This window comes from Pecten maximus, chromosome 12 (genome assembly GCF_902652985.1).
Source record: "Pecten maximus chromosome 12, xPecMax1.1, whole genome shotgun sequence".
Taxonomy (NCBI): domain Eukaryota; kingdom Metazoa; phylum Mollusca; class Bivalvia; order Pectinida; family Pectinidae; genus Pecten; species Pecten maximus.
In genome coordinates, this window is record NC_047026.1 from 21,143,631 (window position 1) to 21,163,783 (window position 20,153).

Consider the following 20,153-nt stretch of genomic DNA (forward strand, 5'->3'; position numbering starts at 1 on the left):
ATACATGTATATTAAAGTATTTTTAATTGTCAAATGGATCACGGATGATAGGAAGCAATATTATGGAAAGTATCCTTAGTCAAAGTGCTAAGAGCACTCATAGGTGATGTGTATGAGGGATTGAAATGAAGGAATAAAGGGCAGTCATAGGGGATGTGCATGAGGGATTGAAATGAAGGAATAAAGGGCAGTCATTGGTGATGTGCATGAGGGATTGAAATGAAGGATTAAAGGGCAGTCATTGGTGATGTGCATGAGGGATTGTAATGAAGGAATAAAGGGCAGTCATTGGTGATGTGCATGAGGGATTGTAATGAAGGAATAAAGGGCAGTCATTGGTGATGTGCATGAGGGATTGTAATGAAGGAATAAAGGGCAGTCATAGGGGATGTGTATGAGGGATTGAAATGAAGGAATAAAGGGCAGTCATAGGGGATGTGTATGAGGGATTGAAATGAAGGATTAAGGGCAGTCATAGGGGATGTGTATGAGGGATTGAAATGAAGGAATAAAGGGCAGTCATAGGGGATGTGTATGAGGGATTGAAATGAAGGAATAAAGGGCAGTCATAGGGGATGTGTATGAGGGATTGAAACAAAGGACTAAAGCAAGTATCAGTATTTAACTTCAAGAAATGCTACAGAACATGAGCAAAGGTCATGATAGCCCATCTTTGACCTCATACTTATTAATTAGCCCATCTTTGACCTCATACTTATTAATTAGCCCATCTTTGACCTCATACTTATTAATTAGCCCATCTTTGACCTCATACTTATTAATTAGCCCATCTTTGACCTCATACTTTTCAATAAAAAAGTTTCATAGGGCAGAACAAAAATGCATTCATTATTTTGTCAAAATAAACCGTTACTAAAATGTGTAGTAATATGGCTCTCAATGCTGAATTATGGACAAACGCAACAGATTATAGCTTGGAAATATTTGTATTGTGAGGAAAATTGTGAGTTATTTGTATAAAGTTTGAGGTCGCATCTGTTTTTTTTTCTACAGGTGATCATGACAATCAAGAAAATGTTATTTTCTACATGTAAGTATATTTCAAATTACAAATTACACAGATATAAGTCAACTTCCAAACCAAATTTTGAAAATATGTTGATCACCACCACCTGTCTATAAGATTATAGTTGGTAATCAGAGCATGCCATGTGAATTTTCATCACATTTATTCAAAATGTATGCCTCTATTACCAGTTAATTTTTATATAGTAGAGTTTAAAATGTCACACTTCTTGATCAACAAGGTAGCGATAATTTTCTTGCAACACTCAAGTCAATAATTGACTGTCCCATGTTTTTAAAGTCACTCGTAAAACTACAGCATTTTCTGTATGTAACATATCAATTGATCCAGATCATGATTAGATACGATATATTTGATAAATGTTGTAAAAAGTTACTTGTCTCAGAATCGAATGCATCAGTAAATTCATGGTTTGTTGCAGATAATGAACAGATCTATCTTTGTCACATTTCCATTCAGTGTGAAGAGTAGTTTTATCAACCCTTGTGGCCATGGGTGCAGTTTGGGGTAATGAAAATGCATTGATCAATATGCAATGGGATGGGTAAGTGGAGAGAACTTTTAAAACAAAATTTTCCACATACATGTAGTGATATGTGCAGTTTGGAATATGCAATGATAAACAAGGTTATTTTATAAGAATTTAATGTTTTTTGCCATTTTTTTTTTTATCTCACACAGACTTTTTTAATAGCAAAAATTATATTATGAGATCGCAAGCAAACCTATCAAATCTCCTTCCCAGAAACATAGTGGTTGTTTGGCTTTTTTTGTCATGAAAATAATTCAAATACTAGTAGTAGATTCCCAAAAGAGTTTTAAATGATCAGTCTTCTCTTGAGGACTGTTATATTTGCTGTTGTACATGTACAGCATCCTAAAAATTACAAAGGTGACTTGCATTGTAAAACAGTATCAAAGCTTTATGCATAGTTCTTACAGTAACCTTATTGTAGCAATTTTTACACAGAAAGTATTCCCTTAAGTCCTATTATGTTAGTTAAAAGATAAAAGACACAGCATTTACAATAATTATGTAGTGTATGCATTTTGTCTGCAAGGTCACTGCTCTTTATAGTCCTACCCTTAAATTCCATTCCTACAAAACCAAACTCACTCATTAGCAAAGTCAAAATGGATTGCCATATTTAACAATTTATATAGAAAATATTGATAAAATTTCAACATACAAATTGCATTAGAACATATATACTTCTAGACTTGATCCTGAACCCAAAGCATTCTTAGTGCCTGACTGCCAGGAAATTAGACTTAGTTCATGGTAGATACCCGTGAAGAATTTATACATATTGATCGAAAACTCCCGCATACTATATTCTTACTGCATCCCCTACCATTTGATAAATTTGTATTTTTTATATAATTAATCTCCTTATATGCTGATCAATATTCTTAATTTACATCTTATATTGAGAACTCAGTGAACATAGCTATATTGATTAACTCTATGGGGAAGTCTGTCTCACTTCTGTGCAATTTGTTTTCTACAGTAATTGCATGTTATGAAGAAAATGTATTGAGAGTAATTTTTGGAATTGAGTTCACAAACAATATATACCCAGAATACAATTACAACATATAATATCATATGTTGTGTTTAATTTGAATGGTAATGCTCAAAATTCAGAGAGTTTTAATTTTAATATACAAAGAATCCAATTTAGTTTAGAAGATTTATTGGATGTGTCTATGCTATTGTATATAAGTTTGTGCTGGCTGCATTTCAACTTTTTTAACTGAGAACGAGGAATGTCTGAAAATATTGAAAAATATTTAATGTGTTGATAATATCTTTCATATATATTTTCTTTTAATCCTAGAAAGAAAATTTAAAGCAAAACCTGGTCAGTTGATCCTTTTGAATATTTTCACATTCAAGTGCTTGTAATTAATAGAAAGAACAATGACTGAGAGATATTTAGCTTGATCAGTCACATGACCCCAGATTAATCCTCGAGTCAATCAACTGAATCACACACTAGATTAGTCTGGAGACCCTCATTGACCACAGTTAGGGCTGAAGAAGCTTTTTTTTCGCAATCAGGTGGTTTGCCGAAAGCTACCCATGGGTGGAGCTTGTATTGTTAGACATTGTTTAACAGTTGTTTATAATTACATTTATACAAATAGATAACTTACATGAACATTTCCTATTTCCATATCAATTAACCTTGGACATTAATCTTATCACAAATTCAATTATACAAACAGTAATTATCAAAACATGTACATTATATGATACCAATTTCATCTTCACGAAGAGATAATGAATACAGAGTAGAGGGCTGTGATAGCTCAGTCAGTTAGAGTGTCAGCCATATAGCCTCAGGTGAAGATCCGAGGTGTGTGTTCAATGTTCCCTACCCGTGGCAATTTGTGTTTCTCAGGAAGCTGAAAAACGGATTGGTTTGTGCCAATGTGGTTGTGTCCTTGGGCAAGTCACTTTACACAAACTGCTCTAGACAGCATGTGACAGGTCTCCTGTATGTGGGTCAGTGAGGTAGCCACCAGCTACTACAAGGAGATCTAGACCTGCCTCAAAATGACCCTTGCTGTTTACGAGGCAATAAACCCAAACACAGAACAATTTTAGAAAGTTGATATATCTGAGTAACTAATTGATACTATAGGGACCTATGTAATTTTAGATCTTTATGAGTCAATCTGTCTAGCATGCTTTTCCTGAAGTACTGATCATATATTCAATTAAGATTCCTGACTTAAATCAGAGGATAGAAAACTTCATCATCATTATTCTAAAACTGTCTTAGTGTGAAAGCCAGGTAATTATAAATGCCCTCCCTCACCGAGGGACAGGAACACTACAATGAGATGAGAACTGTGTTTGTATATGAATTCTCATATCTGTACAAAACCACTTGTATGGACTTCGGACTTCGTGAACCACAGCTGCTGTTTCTACACCAAAATTGTGACAGACATAAATCAAATGATGATTTTGTCAATGGTCTGTTTGGATAGTATGAATATAAAGAATGGTGTTTACTAAAGTATGAAATAGCAGTTTCCTCTAGCAAACGGTAGCATTTCTCTTCTTTATCTTTTATGCTAGTAACAGGTTTCAGCATAATCAATAAAGCCATGGCATCTATACATGTTCTCCAGGAGAGAGTTTTTAGAGTGAACAACTGTCTATGGCTCTATTCTCATTTTATATACTGCAGCTCTGTGCCTGTAAATACTGTTAACTGTAATATTTACGCTCTGCAAAATTGTCCTCCAGTAGTTAAAGTAGTGAATTGTGCAGTGATGAAACACTTATCACTGCCAAGTTAAAAATACCACTAATAATACTTCTCTCTCAAATTGAATTTAGATAATTGGAAACATTTTCATTTTACATATCAAATTAACTACATATACAGAACAATGCCTTGTATACAATTCTGATATGCATATATCAGTGTAACAAAATCTAGACTCAGCATTAATTTAAGAACCATATGAACTCATGATATTGCACAGACAAGTTCTTTCTCCTTCACATTTTATTATGATCCATTGAATCCTTTTGGTTACTGAGATAATGACATTTAAATTATCTGAGGATGTGGTGGTGTTTTGTTTGTTATCAACCTGTTCGAAATCAACAGCTATTAACCTATATTTTTGTTTTGTCCCAGACACGCTCTGCTGGATTGTGATATATCTGTACACATGTAAAACACCATATATCATCATTATGAAATTACTGTTGTATATAGCTGACTTCACTGTATACAAGGTTGCCATACTCCAGCATGATTCTGACCCTACATCAACACTAATATCAGGGATATCCCTATTTCCCAGTGGTCCATCAGCAACTATCAGACTATCACACAGTGGTACACACTATCTGACTATATAGCAAACACATGTGCTGCCAATCCAGAGGATAACTATATTGGCAGCACACACCAAAATGTCAAACCGGTTCTATGCATCAAAATGATAAATATTCTACCTATACGTCTGATATATGTTAATCAGAAAGTTTGAGAACTGCCAAGTAATGAATTATGGAAATCAATTTAAATCAGCATCAACATTGAGGAATTCATAAATATTAGCTTGTTATGTGCATGTAATGTCATTACAAATACCTTTTAATTATCCTTGTTTGGCCTATATTTACATTTACACTGCAGCCCCACTATATAACTTTACCAAGCTCACTTGGAAGTTATGAGTCCATAACTTCCAAGTCTTTATCATATTTATGACATCATTATTATAGTGACGTCATAACTGTCACGTCGGCGATAACGAAAGATGGCTGTTGAAAAGGCTGTTACGTCTTTGACGATAATAATTTGTTCATTCATTATCAGAGTAAAATTACTTGATATACTCTTTCAAAATCGTTGTCAAATGTAAATATAAGCATTGAATTGCTTTCATTTGGAAGTCATGGGCTGATGAATGCCAACTGGACAAAGGCAAATTGAACATGAAGCGCTAGCGCACTACATTAAATTTGCCTTTGTCCAGTTGGCATTCATCAGCCCATAACTTCCAAATGAAAGCAGTTCAATGCTTAAATATATTCGTTCAAAGGCATTAGCAAGTTGTACAGTCTTCCCGACTTGTAGGAACATAAAATGTATTTTTGGCAAATAAGTAAATATAAAGTAGAACATTAATTAAATATGAAAATCTCAACAGACTTCATTCACTTAACAGCAATTATGAAAGAGGTTTCATCAGCTTTTAATGCATTAATCACTCTTTTTAAAGATTGCAAATCACATTTTATAAAATATTGTCAAATCACATTAAAAACGCTATGTACATGTACTAATGTGATTCAGATTCAGTCTTTACAATGCTTTATGTTCAGTGCTAGTATGAATAAACAATACTATTGCTGTTAAAGTCAATGTTTTGACTAAGAATTACCAATAAATACAGTCTATGTATACATAGTAATACATTAATGTCTATACTACCCACCTGAGAATGGTGATTATTTACCTACCAGTAAGTGACCATTCTCTAGATGTTCTTTGTAAAACTGAATACAACATTATTCGGCCACAAAGTGACCAATAGAGGCTACTTTGTAAAACTGAACATAATACTCCGGCCACAAAGTGACCAATAGAGGCTACTTTGTAAAACTGAACACAACATTCCGGCCACAAAGTGACCCTTGTATAGGCTACTTTGTTACACTGAACACAACACTCTGGCCACAAAGTGACCCTTAAAGGCTTCTTTGTAATACTGAACACAACACTCCGGCCGCAAAGTGACCATTATAAGCTACTTCGTAATACTTAACACAACACTACGGCCAGGAAGTGACCATTATAGGCTACTTTGTAATCACTGAACACAACACTACGGCCAGGAAGTGACCATTACAGGATATTTGTAATACTGAACACAACACTCCAGCCAATATGCGAACTTGATAGGCTGTTTTTAATACGTATACTGAACATAACACTGGCCACAAAGTCACTCCTATAGGCTACTTTGTAATACTGAACATAACACTGGCCACAAAGTCACTCCTATAGGCTATTAGTATAATAAAGCAATAAGGTCCTGTCAGATGATTTGGTCCTGTCAGATGATTTGCCTATCAAAGTCAATTGAACTTCAGTCAAAATGTTAGCAAATGCTATTTCTTTGTCCTGTAATAATCTTTTAAGCTGGAGTTGGCGGTCTGATTAAAGACAAATATGGTTTACCATATTTATCAGCAAATAACCCCCCTTATTCATTTTTGCAGAATCATCAATCTGAAAATGATAAACTTAAAATGGTTCACTAATAAGCTATCCCTAAACTTAACTGGTAATTTTTTACACTAAGGGAGCATGCTCATTTTAGGATGAATATGGTAATATACCACTACTGTAGAATTGTAACACATTATTTATGTACCAGTATATATCCAGAACACTGACTACATATAGCAGGTAACATTATGTCCAGAGTACTGACCAGAAAGGGCATGTAGACCATCTAATTAAGTTTGTATATGTGTTCTAATGATCAGTTTCTACAAGTATGTACCTACAGAAAATAAATATCAGCAGGCGCTTCACTTACTTCACAAAAGAGTTTACATGTTGCATGGAAGCCTCATAGTTTTTACCACCGACTTCTTGGCAATGCAGAGCAAGCAGACCAGGTTCATAATGTTGTACCGTCTGAAACAAACGTAGTGTAATCATCTGTAAAAAGATTCCTGATACAAAGGCGCCTTTTGTATATCATTACACACTAATTAACTCAGGTTCCAGCTTGTTCACATCTTACCTGGATCTTCTTTATGTATCTCTGTACATATTTTGAAGATGCTACAATTTTTCCTACACTGTGTCTCGTATTTTATTGGTTCATTCCATTATCTAAACAATGCTTATATCTGTCATATACATGTACATTGTATACGTGTTTCCATATCTACATGTGCTTTATGTCTTCTCTAAACCCACTTTCCACATCCAACTCCAGATTTCAACTTTACAATTACATATTCAAACTTTTATCGAACTAACCTTTGAATGCATTTCAAGTTAAGTTTAGGCAATGACAATTTCTGTCTGGTGGTACATTGTACGACAAAGAAAACGAGGTGATTCACAAGTCCTTGGTGTAATCTAATAGTCTAGGAGAAGAGGTAATCTCAGTCTAGAGTACTAGTGTTAATGCCAAGAACTTCCTTAGGACAAAAATAATCAATTACAATTTGTTCTTTTACCACCACAAGAAATTTATTTTCAGTATATAGTTCGGGTATTTCTTTTTCCTCTGTCAAAAATGGCATTTATAGATATTATCTGAGATAAACATAACGTTATAATTAATGCATGAAGACTCAGCAATCAAATTCTCTTTTTTCCTCTGGTAATGTTTAAAAGTCACTCTTGATTACAGATGAATATTTCACTAAATGTTGTTAACTAATAAACCTAAGCATTATGATGAATAGACTTGTACATCCTCAATCTCGTCTGATCATAAAAGCACAACATTCATAGAACAGTTACACTTCAAACCATTTGGCTAAGCGGTAGTTTAAAATACGTAAGAATCTAAATACCAACAACTTTCTGTGTTTAATTAGTTCTATCAGGATACAGACTTCAAGATGAACTGAATTAAATTGCTATTTCACAGCACATAAAAGTTTGTTAATTACAAAAGTAACCAGCGCAATCACAGCCACTTACCTTAAGGAATTCTGCGAGCCATAGTTTCAACATGTGATCCGGCTGAAATTAGAAAAGGAAATTAAATCTATGAAAGAAATTACAAAATGGAATGGGAACTTGAACTGTTTTCATGACCAAAGCTTGAGGTATCTGGTTATTACAACAATAAATTAATACAGCTTCTGGTAAAGTTACACCTATCTTCAAAACAACTGTAAGCATGCCTCTAATACTTAAATATGTTAACACTCGTAATCTTGGTAGTTCAAATTGAACTGCCTTCAAAGGTGCACTTTTTGCTGAAATTATGTAATAGTGCTTACTGCTAAATGCCATGACCACCAAAGCGCAGACTATAATCAGTAAGAACAATACCTAGTTTAAAATGTTAAATGTTTAGAACATACTATTTTTTAACAAAATGTTACCTTATATATCAATAATGCATGCATATGATAAATCAAAATATTGGCAGTGAAAAACTTGGTAAATGAAGAATTTTTTGATAAATTCAGAAATAAAATCAGTAAAATGTACTCAAACTTTCAAGTTTTAATGGACATATGTGTTAAGATTAATAGAGAATCTTAATTACAAGATAACTAATATGTTATGGTTCAGATTCCTCTGTCTGGTTACGTTACATAATGATTATACACAGGTGTAGGTGGTAGAAGCTTTAATGGACAATATATGTTATGACTAAGGATGTTACAAGTTAACTAATCTAATATATGGTTCAAATAACTCTTCAGACTCTATAATATTATATACATGTGTATACATTACTAATGGATAATATACAGTAGAAATGTAATTGGATCCTACCACTTAACCACCATAAATTGGGATATATTTGGTGCCTGGCATGAAAGCACCAAAATCTAACACATATTTTAACATTTTCAGTATTAATTTTCCAGCTCAGTAATATTAATTAGATAATGTGGTTTTATTTCCATAAAAATGGGTTGCTGTTTTTTCTATCAACATGTTTGCATAAAATGTGTTGTTTTGTCATTATTCAATAATGGTATGGCTCCTAAAATTTGTGTTGATAATGTTAGTACTTGTAAACTTTCATTTTGAATGTTTGTGTAAGGATGAGTATGTATGCTCATAATGTAACTTTTTTGTATATGTAATAGAGCACATGATTAATTAGATTTAAATCACTGCCTCTGCTAGAGATCGAACCCAGACCTCTGGCTTACTATTCTAACGCTCAACTGATCGAGCTAATGAGAATTCGAAGATCTCTCTAGCCGAGCGCGGTATTTTGCCGGTATTTTGCGGCTAGTATTAAGCAGGGTCACATATATATATGAATAGATATGTAAGAATTTGTAACTTGTTTGTATTTTGAACAAAACAGGTTGTTCAATTGCATGGGCCACAGTAGCAGCAATCTTGCAGGCAGAGAATTTGAATCACAAGACTTCAAAAGCAATCATCATGACAATGATGAAAACCTAAGCGACCGGTCCCTTGGGAAAAATACATTTCAACATGCCAAAATTTGACACAGGAATGATTGAAATGCCAAATTTAGACACAGCAAAATAAAACTACCCTGTACATGTTTTGACAAAAAAAAACAAATAAAACAAGAGATCCCAGAGGGATCTTGGCGCCCACCATTGAATGATCTTCATAGGTTCCATGTCAGATTGATCTTTTCTCTACTTTTCCCTTCATTTTACTAATCTGTGCAAATTGAGACATCCCTCCAGTACTTTTCAAACAAGGGAATCCTAGCTATATAAGACATTTGAGATTTAACGATAATGGCTGTTTGTTTGCCAGGTTGTTTTCAGGACAGACTGGTCCAAAAATGCAATACAAGGGACCAAGCGGAACCTACTTATGAAATTTGAGAAAGATCCATTCAGTACTTTGAGAAATAGAGATAACAAACTTCAATTGTTAAAATCCAAGATGGCGGTCTGTCGGCCATGTTGTTTTCTGATTGGTCTCAAAACGCAATATGCATAACTAAGCACCAAGGGCAACCTACATATGAAATTTCAGAAAGATCCATTCAGTACTTTCTCAGAAATAGTGATAACAAACTTAAATTGTCAAAATCCATGATGGCTGCCTGTCGGCCATGTTGTTATCCGATTGGTCTCAAAACGCAATATGCATAACTAGGCACCAAGGGAAACTTACATATGCAATTTGAGAAAGATCCATTCAGTACATTCTCAGAAATAGCGATAACAAACTTCAATTGTCAAAATCCAAGATGGCTGCCTGTAGGCCATGTTGTTTTCGGATTGGTCTCAAAACGCAATATGCATAACTAGGCACCAAGGGAAACCTACATATGAAATTTCAGAAAGATCCCTTCAGTACTTTCTCAGAAATAGCGATAACAAACTTCAATTGTCAAAATCCAAGATGGCTGCCTGTCGGCCATGTTGTTATCTGATTGGTCTCAAAACGCAATATGCATAACTAGGCACCAAGGGGAGCCTTCATATGAAATTTGAGAAAGATCCCTTCAGTACTTTCTCAGAAATAGCGATAACAAACTTCAATTGTCAAAATCCAAGATGGCTGCCTGTCTGCCATGTTGTTATCCGATTGGTCTCAAAATGCAATATGCATAACTAGGCACCAAGGGGAACCTTCATATGAAATTTGAGAAAGATCCCTTCAGTACTTTCTCAGAAATAGCGATAACAAACTTCAATTGTCAAAATCCAAGATGGCTGCCTGTCGGCTATTTTGTTTTCCGATTGGTCTCAAATCGCAATATGCATAACTAGGCACCAAGGGGAACCTACATATGAAATTTGAGAAAGATCCCTTCAGTACTTTTTCAGAAATAGCGATAACAAACTTCAATTGTCAAAATCCAAGATGGCTGCCTGTCGGCCATGTTGTTATCTGATTGGTCTCAAAACGCAATATGCATAACTAAGCACCAAGGGCAACCTACATATGAAATTTCAGAAAGATCCATTCAGTACTTTCTCAGAAATAGTGATAACAAACTTAAATTGTCAAAATCCATGATGGCTGCCTGTCGGCCATGTTGTTATCCGATTGGTCTCAAAACGCAATATGCATAACTAGGCACCAAGGGAAACTTACATATGCAATTTGAGAAAGATCCATTCAGTACATTCTCAGAAATAGCGATAACAAACTTCAATTGTCAAAATCCAAGATGGCTGCCTGTAGGCCATGTTGTTTTCGGATTGGTCTCAAAACGCAATATGCATAACTAGGCACCAAGGGAAACCTACATATGAAATTTCAGAAAGATCCCTTCAGTACTTTCTCAGAAATAGCGATAACAAACTTCAATTGTCAAAATCCAAGATGGCTGCCTGTCGGCCATGTTGTTATCTGATTGGTCTCAAAACGCAATATGCATAACTAGGCACCAAGGGGAGCCTTCATATGAAATTTGAGAAAGATCCCTTCAGTACTTTCTCAGAAATAGCGATAACAAACTTCAATTGTCAAAATCCAAGATGGCTGCCTGTCTGCCATGTTGTTATCCGATTGGTCTCAAAATGCAATATGCATAACTAGGCACCAAGGGGAACCTTCATATGAAATTTGAGAAAGATCCCTTCAGTACTTTCTCAGAAATAGCGATAACAAACTTCAATTGTCAAAATCCAAGATGGCTGCCTGTCGGCTATTTTGTTTTCCGATTGGTCTCAAATCGCAATATGCATAACTAGGCACCAAGGGGAACCTACATATGAAATTTGAGAAAGATCCCTTCAGTACTTTTTCAGAAATAGCGATAACAAACTTCAATTGTCAAAATCCAAGATGGCTGCCTGTCGGCCATGTTGTTATCCGATTGGTCTCAAAACGCAATATGCATAACTAGGCACCAAGGGGAACCTTCATATGAAATTTGAGAAAGATCCCTTCAGTACTTTCTCAGAAATAGCGATAACAAACTTCAATTGTCAAAATCCAAGATGGCTGCCTGTCGGCCATGTTGTTATCCGATTGGTCTCAAAACGCAATATGCATAACTAAGTACCAAGGGGAACCTTCATATGAAATTTCAGAAAGATCCCTTCAGTACTTTCTCAGAAATAGCGATAACAAACTTCAATTGTCAAAATCCAAGATGGCAGCCTGTCGGCCATATTGTTTTCCGATTGGTCTCAAAACGCAATATGCATAACTAGGCACCAAGGGGAACCTACATATGAAATTTGAGAAAGATCCCTTCAGTACTTTCTGAGAAATAGCGATAACAAGAATTGTTTACGGACGGAGGGACGGAGGGACGGAGGGACGGAGGGACGGACGGACGGACGGACGGACGGACGACGGACCACGGACGCAGGGCGATTTGAACAGCCCACCATCTGATGATGGTGGGCTAAAAACACCAAAAATTGCTGACACTAAAATACCCCAATTATATATCATGGTTAAAATTTGGAGAGCAGTCATTATAGCTTTACAGATGCCAGCTAAACAGGGGGTTTATTTCTATTTTACAGTTAATTATATAAATTATTAATTCACTGAATGTCATCCACACAGTGGTAATCATATACTTTAGGAATAGACTGATATTTTTTTATTTATTGCGCTGTATATATCATGAAGAGGTTTTTGACGTTGCCAGGACAAAGCTAGCAAGAGAGCATTCTATCCTGTTGTAAATGTTCGATCTGTTAGCACATGTATTTTGTACATCAATATATCATCATTACCAGGATACAGTTCACCACATGAAACACTTCATATATACTTCAATAATCTCATTTTTTTCTTCCTCTGTATAGACATGTCAGCTAAATTCTTCCGTTGAAGTTTGATAACTGCTATCTTACAAAAGCTGATAAATACACAGAATCTGTTTTAACCTACTGGGAATAAAAACTCTGAACAAATTGTTTAATCTAGTATTTCTGTCAACTGCTGTCTGTGTAGTTAACCTGAGCATACATAACAATCTTGTTTTTAAACAAGAGATCCCAGAGGGATCTTGGCGCCCACCATTGAATGTTCTTCATAGGTTCCATGTCAGATTGATCTTTTCTCTACTTTTCTCTTCTTCTAAGTCTTACTAGAATTTGAGAAAGATTCCTTCAGTACTTTCTGAGAAATAGCGATAACAAACTTCAATTGTCAAAATCCAAGATGGCTGCCTGTCGGCCATGTTGTTTTCTGACTGGTCTCAAAATGCAATATGCATAACTAGGCACCAAGGGGAACCTACATATGAAATTTGAGAATGATCCCTTCAGTACTTCCTCAGAAATAGTGATAACAAACTTCATTTGTTAAAATCAAAGATGGCTGCCTGTCGGCCATCTTGTTTTCTGATTGGTCTCAAAATGCAATATGCATAACTAGGCACCAAGGGGAACCTACATATGAAATTTGAGGAAGATCCCTTCTGTACTTTCTGAGAAATAGCGATAACAAACTTCAATTGTCAAAATCCAAGATGGCTGCCTGTCGGCCATGTTGTTTTCTGACTGGTCTCAAAATGCAATATGCATAACTAGGCACCAAGGGGAACCTACATATGAAATTTGAGAATGATCCCTTCAGTACTTCCTCAGAAATAGTGATAACAAACTTCATTTGTCAAAATCAAAGATGGCTGCCTGTCGGCCATCTTGTTTTCTGATTGGTCTCAAAATGCAATATGCATAACTAGGCACCAAGGGGAACCTACATATGAAATTTGAGGAAGATCCCTTCTGTACTTTCTCAGAAATAGCGATAACAAACTTCAATTGTCAAAATCCAAGATGGCTGCCTGTCGGCCATCTTGTTTTCCGATCGGTCCCAAAATGCAATATGCATAATTAGGCACCAAGGGGAACCTACATATGAAATTTGAGAAAGATCCCTTCTGTACTTTCTCAGAAATAGCGATAACAAACTTCAATGGTCAAAATCCAAGATGGCTGCCTGTCGGCCATCTTGTTTTCCGATCGGTCCCAAAATGCAATATGCATAACTAGGCACCAAGGGGAACCTACATATGAAATTTGAGAAAGATCCCTTCAGTACTTTCTCAGAAATAGCGATAACAAACTTCAATGGTCAAAATCCAAGATGGCTGCCTGTCGGCCATCTTGTTTTCCGATCGGTCCCAAAATGCAATATGCATAACTAGGCACCAAGGGGAACCTACATATGAAGTTTGAGAAAGATCTCTTCAGTACTTTCTGAGGATTAGCGATAACAAGAATTGTTTACGGACGGACGGAGGGACGGACGGACGGAGGGACGGACGGAGGGACGGACGGACGGACGGACGACGGACCACGGACGCAGGGCGATTTGAATAGCCCACCATCTGATGATGGTGGGCTAAAAATGAAGTCTGAAGAGAGTATCATCTAAATTTTATAATAATTGTACATCAACCTGTTCATTGGCTAATTAACATATAACATTTCAACTAAAAATCATTAAAATCACTTGGTCTGTATAAATGATTAACGTAATGATCAGACATATTAATCACTGACCAAGCTTTATGTAATACCTATAGCTACTTTATAATCAATTTTTTTTTTTTATGAAACACATTGTTATCAAAAAGTCAGTGGGATCATGAAAACACTGAGATATCCTGAATATTCAAGGTAACAATATATTTCATATACAATTTTAACTGTCAAAACTGTTATCTACCTTCCTAAAACTATATATATATGTACCCCTGGAGAGAATTGGACCATACATATCTTATGTCAAACAGAGGCCACAGCAACCATGTTGCATTGCCAATGGCAGAATAAAATGTTCCAGAACTCTTGAATATACATACATATATATATATACCTTATCAGAGCAATGGTCATTTTTTTAAAATGGTAAAGGGTACTGCTATCATCTGTAGGCAGTATATGAAAATTCCTCTGACTAATATACACTTACAATGTACCTGGAAACCAGTAGTTTTGACAGTCTAGCATGCGTCTACAGCACATATACATGAACATGCCTGTACACACTATAGTTAAGATATATAGTTCTGGCTAGACAGGAAACATTTTTCGTAAAGACCATCGAAAGTCTCCTACAACCATAAATTGCATGACTGTACCATATTGATTAGAAATTTTAAACCTGTGGTATGTGTTTGTTAGCAAACTGTGCAGTGTTTTGCTTGAACTCTTCTCTTAATAACAGTTCAAAGAACATTTTCAAACAAATATAGGAATAAATTTGTTTATTTTACAATAATTCTGAAACATTATTAACCACTTGGCCCAGATACATGCATTGATAGAAAGCCAGACTTATTCAAGCCTCTGATTGAGTTTTCATCTATGTACTGTGTGAAAAAGGTCAAAATCAATGGTTGTAGCTAGAGATCTGTCTCCAAGGTTTCCAAATTGAAATCTTTTCAAACGGTACCGGATGCTCTCTTCTAGATGCTCATGCAAAGAAAGGGAAGGTGAAGTAATATTCACCTGTGAGGTGCAAACATGGTTTTGGACTGTTCTAATCACCTCGTATTGAATGATTCTGTAGGTTTCCATGTAATATCACGATATATCTAGACCTGTGAGAGGTATCTAGACCTGTGAGAGGTATCTAGACCTGTGAGAGGTGTTTTCACTAATCAGCATGTAGTGAAATAACACTGATAAATTAAATCACTATACTGATTATATATATAATTAGTTTGGGTGATACATAGCACCAAATAAATTGTATGAGAAGGATAAAGAAGGGTGGAACACATCACACATCCATTTGTTACAGTCCGGTACCTCTGGTCCCATCATCAGCATCACAAACACTTCAATCAATGAAACAACAGACCAGAATTTTTTTTACCGATACTAATTCATCACTGTGCATTCCGACATTCCTAACAATTATAGTATGAGACAACTGATCTTTCCCGGATTATAAATGTACAAAACGTCAGATTTAAAGGCCATACTACAATAATGTAGTACTTTACCTGGAATCATTAAAAAATTTAATTTCCTAATTTTATTTTGTCTTATAAGAAGAAGAGAACCAATCCAGAAGGGATTCAAACAGGCAAACATTCACTTTTATGTTATGGGGGGGGGGGGGGGGTCTATACATTTTTTATGTACATTCATGTACATGTAATATAGAAGGTGGCTCAATTGTGCTTTTATGTTATCTTTAGACTGGTCTTATATGACAATAAGATTTATTTTGATTAAATGTTTTATCATGATCATGCATAATTGAACCTCTATCCCTAAAACATTTAGCTGTGGCAACTGACAGTTGATGTGAATTGAATATTGCTTCATAACATTATATATGTGCTATAGTAAGAAGACATCAACCCATAATGACCTTGACCTATCCAAATTCATCCTAACCGACGGACCGCTTGTCAACTGGCCCCGTATCCAGAATATAAGAATTATAAACTTTGATCTCCAAGATTTGTCTGATTCTCAGGGGAGATTAAGAAATAACTTTAAATAAGTTTGGGACCATAATTGAACAATTTTGGTTTGTTTTTGTTTAACATCCTATTAACAGCCAGGGTCATTTAAGGACGTGCCAGGTTTTGGAGGTGGAGGAAAGCCGGAGTACCCGGAGAAAAACCACCGGCCTGCGGTCAGTACCTGGCAACTGCCCCACGTAGGTTTCGAACTCTGTCGGTACACCTTAATATAATCACTCGGCCACCGCGGCCCCTCCATAAGAACAAACATAACATCATCATAGAAGCTCTATGATAGATTTCTTTTATATATTACTCCCATGGTCAAATATGATGAACAGTGCAGAAAACCTATTATGGGACATTCAAAAAATATTTTAATTTTCACTCATATAATCTCTGAAGGGTTATTATTAACTAAAAATTTACTAAATTGACAAAACTTTCCTGTGCATGTATTTCCCTTTTCAATATACTACATAAAGTTGTTACTCAGGGTAATGTACTAGTAAGTTTTACAGTTTTTATTTTTAGGACACACAGTACAATATTGGTATATATATATACTAGCGGAAAAAAGAAACACAAGTTCGGTTTTTCTATTATAACTTTAAGACATGTGGTGTAAATTCAATTAAATTTCACACTGAGCCAGCTTTTCGCACTGTGAGAATGTTCTTCAATTAAAATTCAGTCCACCGTGACCTGCTCAATGCTACATGCTTTCAGCAGATTTTTCAAGAAGCATGCATCCAAGGTATTCTTGCACTATATGTAGTACAAGCTTAAGTAAATCATTACAAATCGAACACTTGAACACTACAGATCAGTTTCACAACAATTGCACAGTGAAATTTTGGGTTTGAGTTAAGTCGAAAGGGGTAGGGCCATTGCTCTGATAATGCAGGGGCATTCGCTATGTATATGTCATGTAGCCCTAGCAATATGGTGTACATGAGACAACATTATCCCATTTAGTTGGACATCTCAGAATCACAGGGAGAATTGGATGACCGTCCCAGGAGCTCAAGACATCGCGTTACGTCACGACTTCAAGATACAGACACATATATACCTTTCTCGCACCTCCCTAACCGATTTCAGACGGCAACGGAGACAGCATGTCAAGTTGTCAGCAGTTAGAAATTGGTTGCGGGAGTTCATTTATGGCCATGACATCCCTATGTTGGTCCGCCACTTACGCAGAAGCGGCATCAACGTCGAATACAGTGCTGCTTGCTAGTGGTGTTCCGATTAATCGAGTTCGTCAAGTATCACTTGTTTGAGACCTTTGATCAATTAATCGAGTAAGAAATATGTAATCGAGTTTAGTCGGAAGTGTCCTACTTCAGGTTTTATGAAAATATATTCGCCGGATTTCAGATAAACATCCGCAAGTTCAGCTTGACAATGTCTACAACACAGTCGCTTGCGGGAAATGGTTATGCTTGTATCATACAAAATCAAGCGTCGCAATAACTGGTAGTGTTGTAATACTAGGAGGAATGCAAACCTACCGATGACTAAGATTTTGTTTGTGAGAACATAAGCGAATAGCTATGGAAGCAACGTCAATGTATACAATCCTTCTTCCCGGTAAACGTACAGGGTCTATTTTATGGAAACATTTTGGTTTTTAATGAAAACAAGAAGCATTAGGTCTGTTAAGTACTGATACTTTAAATATGACAAAAACTATTTATAAAATGTGCAGAAAGTCGTATTCCTTCAATGGTAAGTCACAGTTCTACTTTTGTTTTCAAAGTATTATAGTATATTAGACTTTCGATAACGGATGGATTAAAGCATTTTACAGCCCGTGCAAAAATTTCCAATGAGCTAAATACTCCAATGAACAATCCTTTTGTTGTTGTTTTTTATGTGTTGAATAAAATTATCAAAAAAAACAATTTTGGTTCATTTTTATCTGTGTAATAAACAAATAAACATACAGGAAGATAGTATACATGTAGCTATATAGGTATAACAGTTATTAGTTACTGAAATTGTTGTTGAAAGCATTTCACAAAATATTGAGACATGAATACAAAATATACATTTGGAAATTAATCGATTTTAATCGATCATCGATCGGTTACACACAAGTGATGATCGATCACAAAAATTCAACCGATTCCCAACACTACTGATTGCACATGAACCTAATCGGTTTCATTTGGCTCATTGAAGACGCACGTTTTTCACTGCCAACATCGTGGTGAGCGAAATTTTGACACTTGCCTAACGAAAAGCGACAGATTTGGGGGAGGGTCTGTGAAAACGCCTCTTGTGGTTAACAATGGTAATCTTATAACAGCAATAAGATATTGGGCTCAGGTCTTGAGACCACACGTTCTTCCTCTCATCCGTCAATGTAACCTTATGCTGCAGCAGGACAACGAGAGTCCCCATGTTAATAAGGCTCAAAACAACGTTCCAGTTCTTGGACAGAAGGGTTAGGAAGCACGTCAACGTCCCATATAACTTAACTCACGCAGGCCCTTATTCATGAGTGGAATAATAACCCGCAAAAGGCAATAAACACCTTGATGGGGTTAATGTTAAGTCGAGTTATTACAAAGAGCAGCGACGGATGCCAGGGATGTGCACATACACACACACACTACTGATTTCAATCAGGAAACGTCATAGGGTACCCTTGTTTTAGTATTCACTCAAACACCGTTTGTGATAGGACAGCAAAAATTAAAATGTATTCAGTAATGATGAAATAATCGAGAAACCCGCACCATGAACACACCATCAAACAATCATGTAAAATTATAACTATCGAAAATAAATTTGCGTTTTCTTTTTTCTGCTAGTACATATATAGATACCAGTATACACATGTACGTGATCAGTACATATAGATATACATACTAATCAACAGTTACCATGGTTACCAGGGTGGGGTACCTTGTTAACTGGATGGACCACCGCAGGCCTTTAGGTCACCCATTTAATTGATTTGGCATATTACAGGGAACATTTGTAACAAATACATGGTTGGAGTCTCACTGGTTTAAAGATACACACATATTTTCATCATTTCATTCTCTACCAACTTGCAATTGATACCCCATAATGTTCCCTGTCACTGTACATGTCATGTGATCCATGTGAAAGAATTTCATAAGACTTCACTGATGAGTATGTATAACCGAGACTTTGATTTTGATCTTTGATATGTTTTAACAACTCAAAATGTATACATAAATACATGTACAGTGTAAGAAGGGTTGAATAGATTTTGATTTTTTCAGAATTTTGATTCGAAAACATTCTTAAAATACTACTTATTCATGAGTAGAACTAGACAAGTTCGTGTTTTCATCTAGCTCACAATCACGATCTATATAAGTTCATGTTTTCATCTAGCTAACAATCACGATCTACGTGCAAAATATTAAATATTTTAACACATCATTTACATTGCATTATAAACTGTACATCCTGTATCAAAAATTTTGTCATACAGTTTTTAGATTTTAAAATTCGT

At 35.6% G+C, this 20,153-nt stretch overlaps 1 protein-coding gene across 3 annotated transcripts in view; it reads right to left on the reverse strand.

Annotated features, from left to right (window-relative positions):
• LOC117339907 (inositol polyphosphate-5-phosphatase A-like) overlaps nucleotides 1-20,153 on the reverse strand; it is a 93,185-nt gene that overhangs the window by 70,036 nt on the left and 2,996 nt on the right. For all 3 annotated transcript variants that reach the window (XM_033901620.1, XM_033901619.1, XM_033901618.1), the window contains exons 2-3: nucleotides 8,263-8,304; nucleotides 7,136-7,236 (exon numbers count right to left, since the gene is read on the reverse strand). In XM_033901620.1, coding sequence (XP_033757511.1) covers nucleotides 7,136-7,236; nucleotides 8,263-8,304 — 143 coding nt within the window. The remainder of the gene's footprint in view (nucleotides 1-7,135; nucleotides 7,237-8,262; nucleotides 8,305-20,153) is intronic.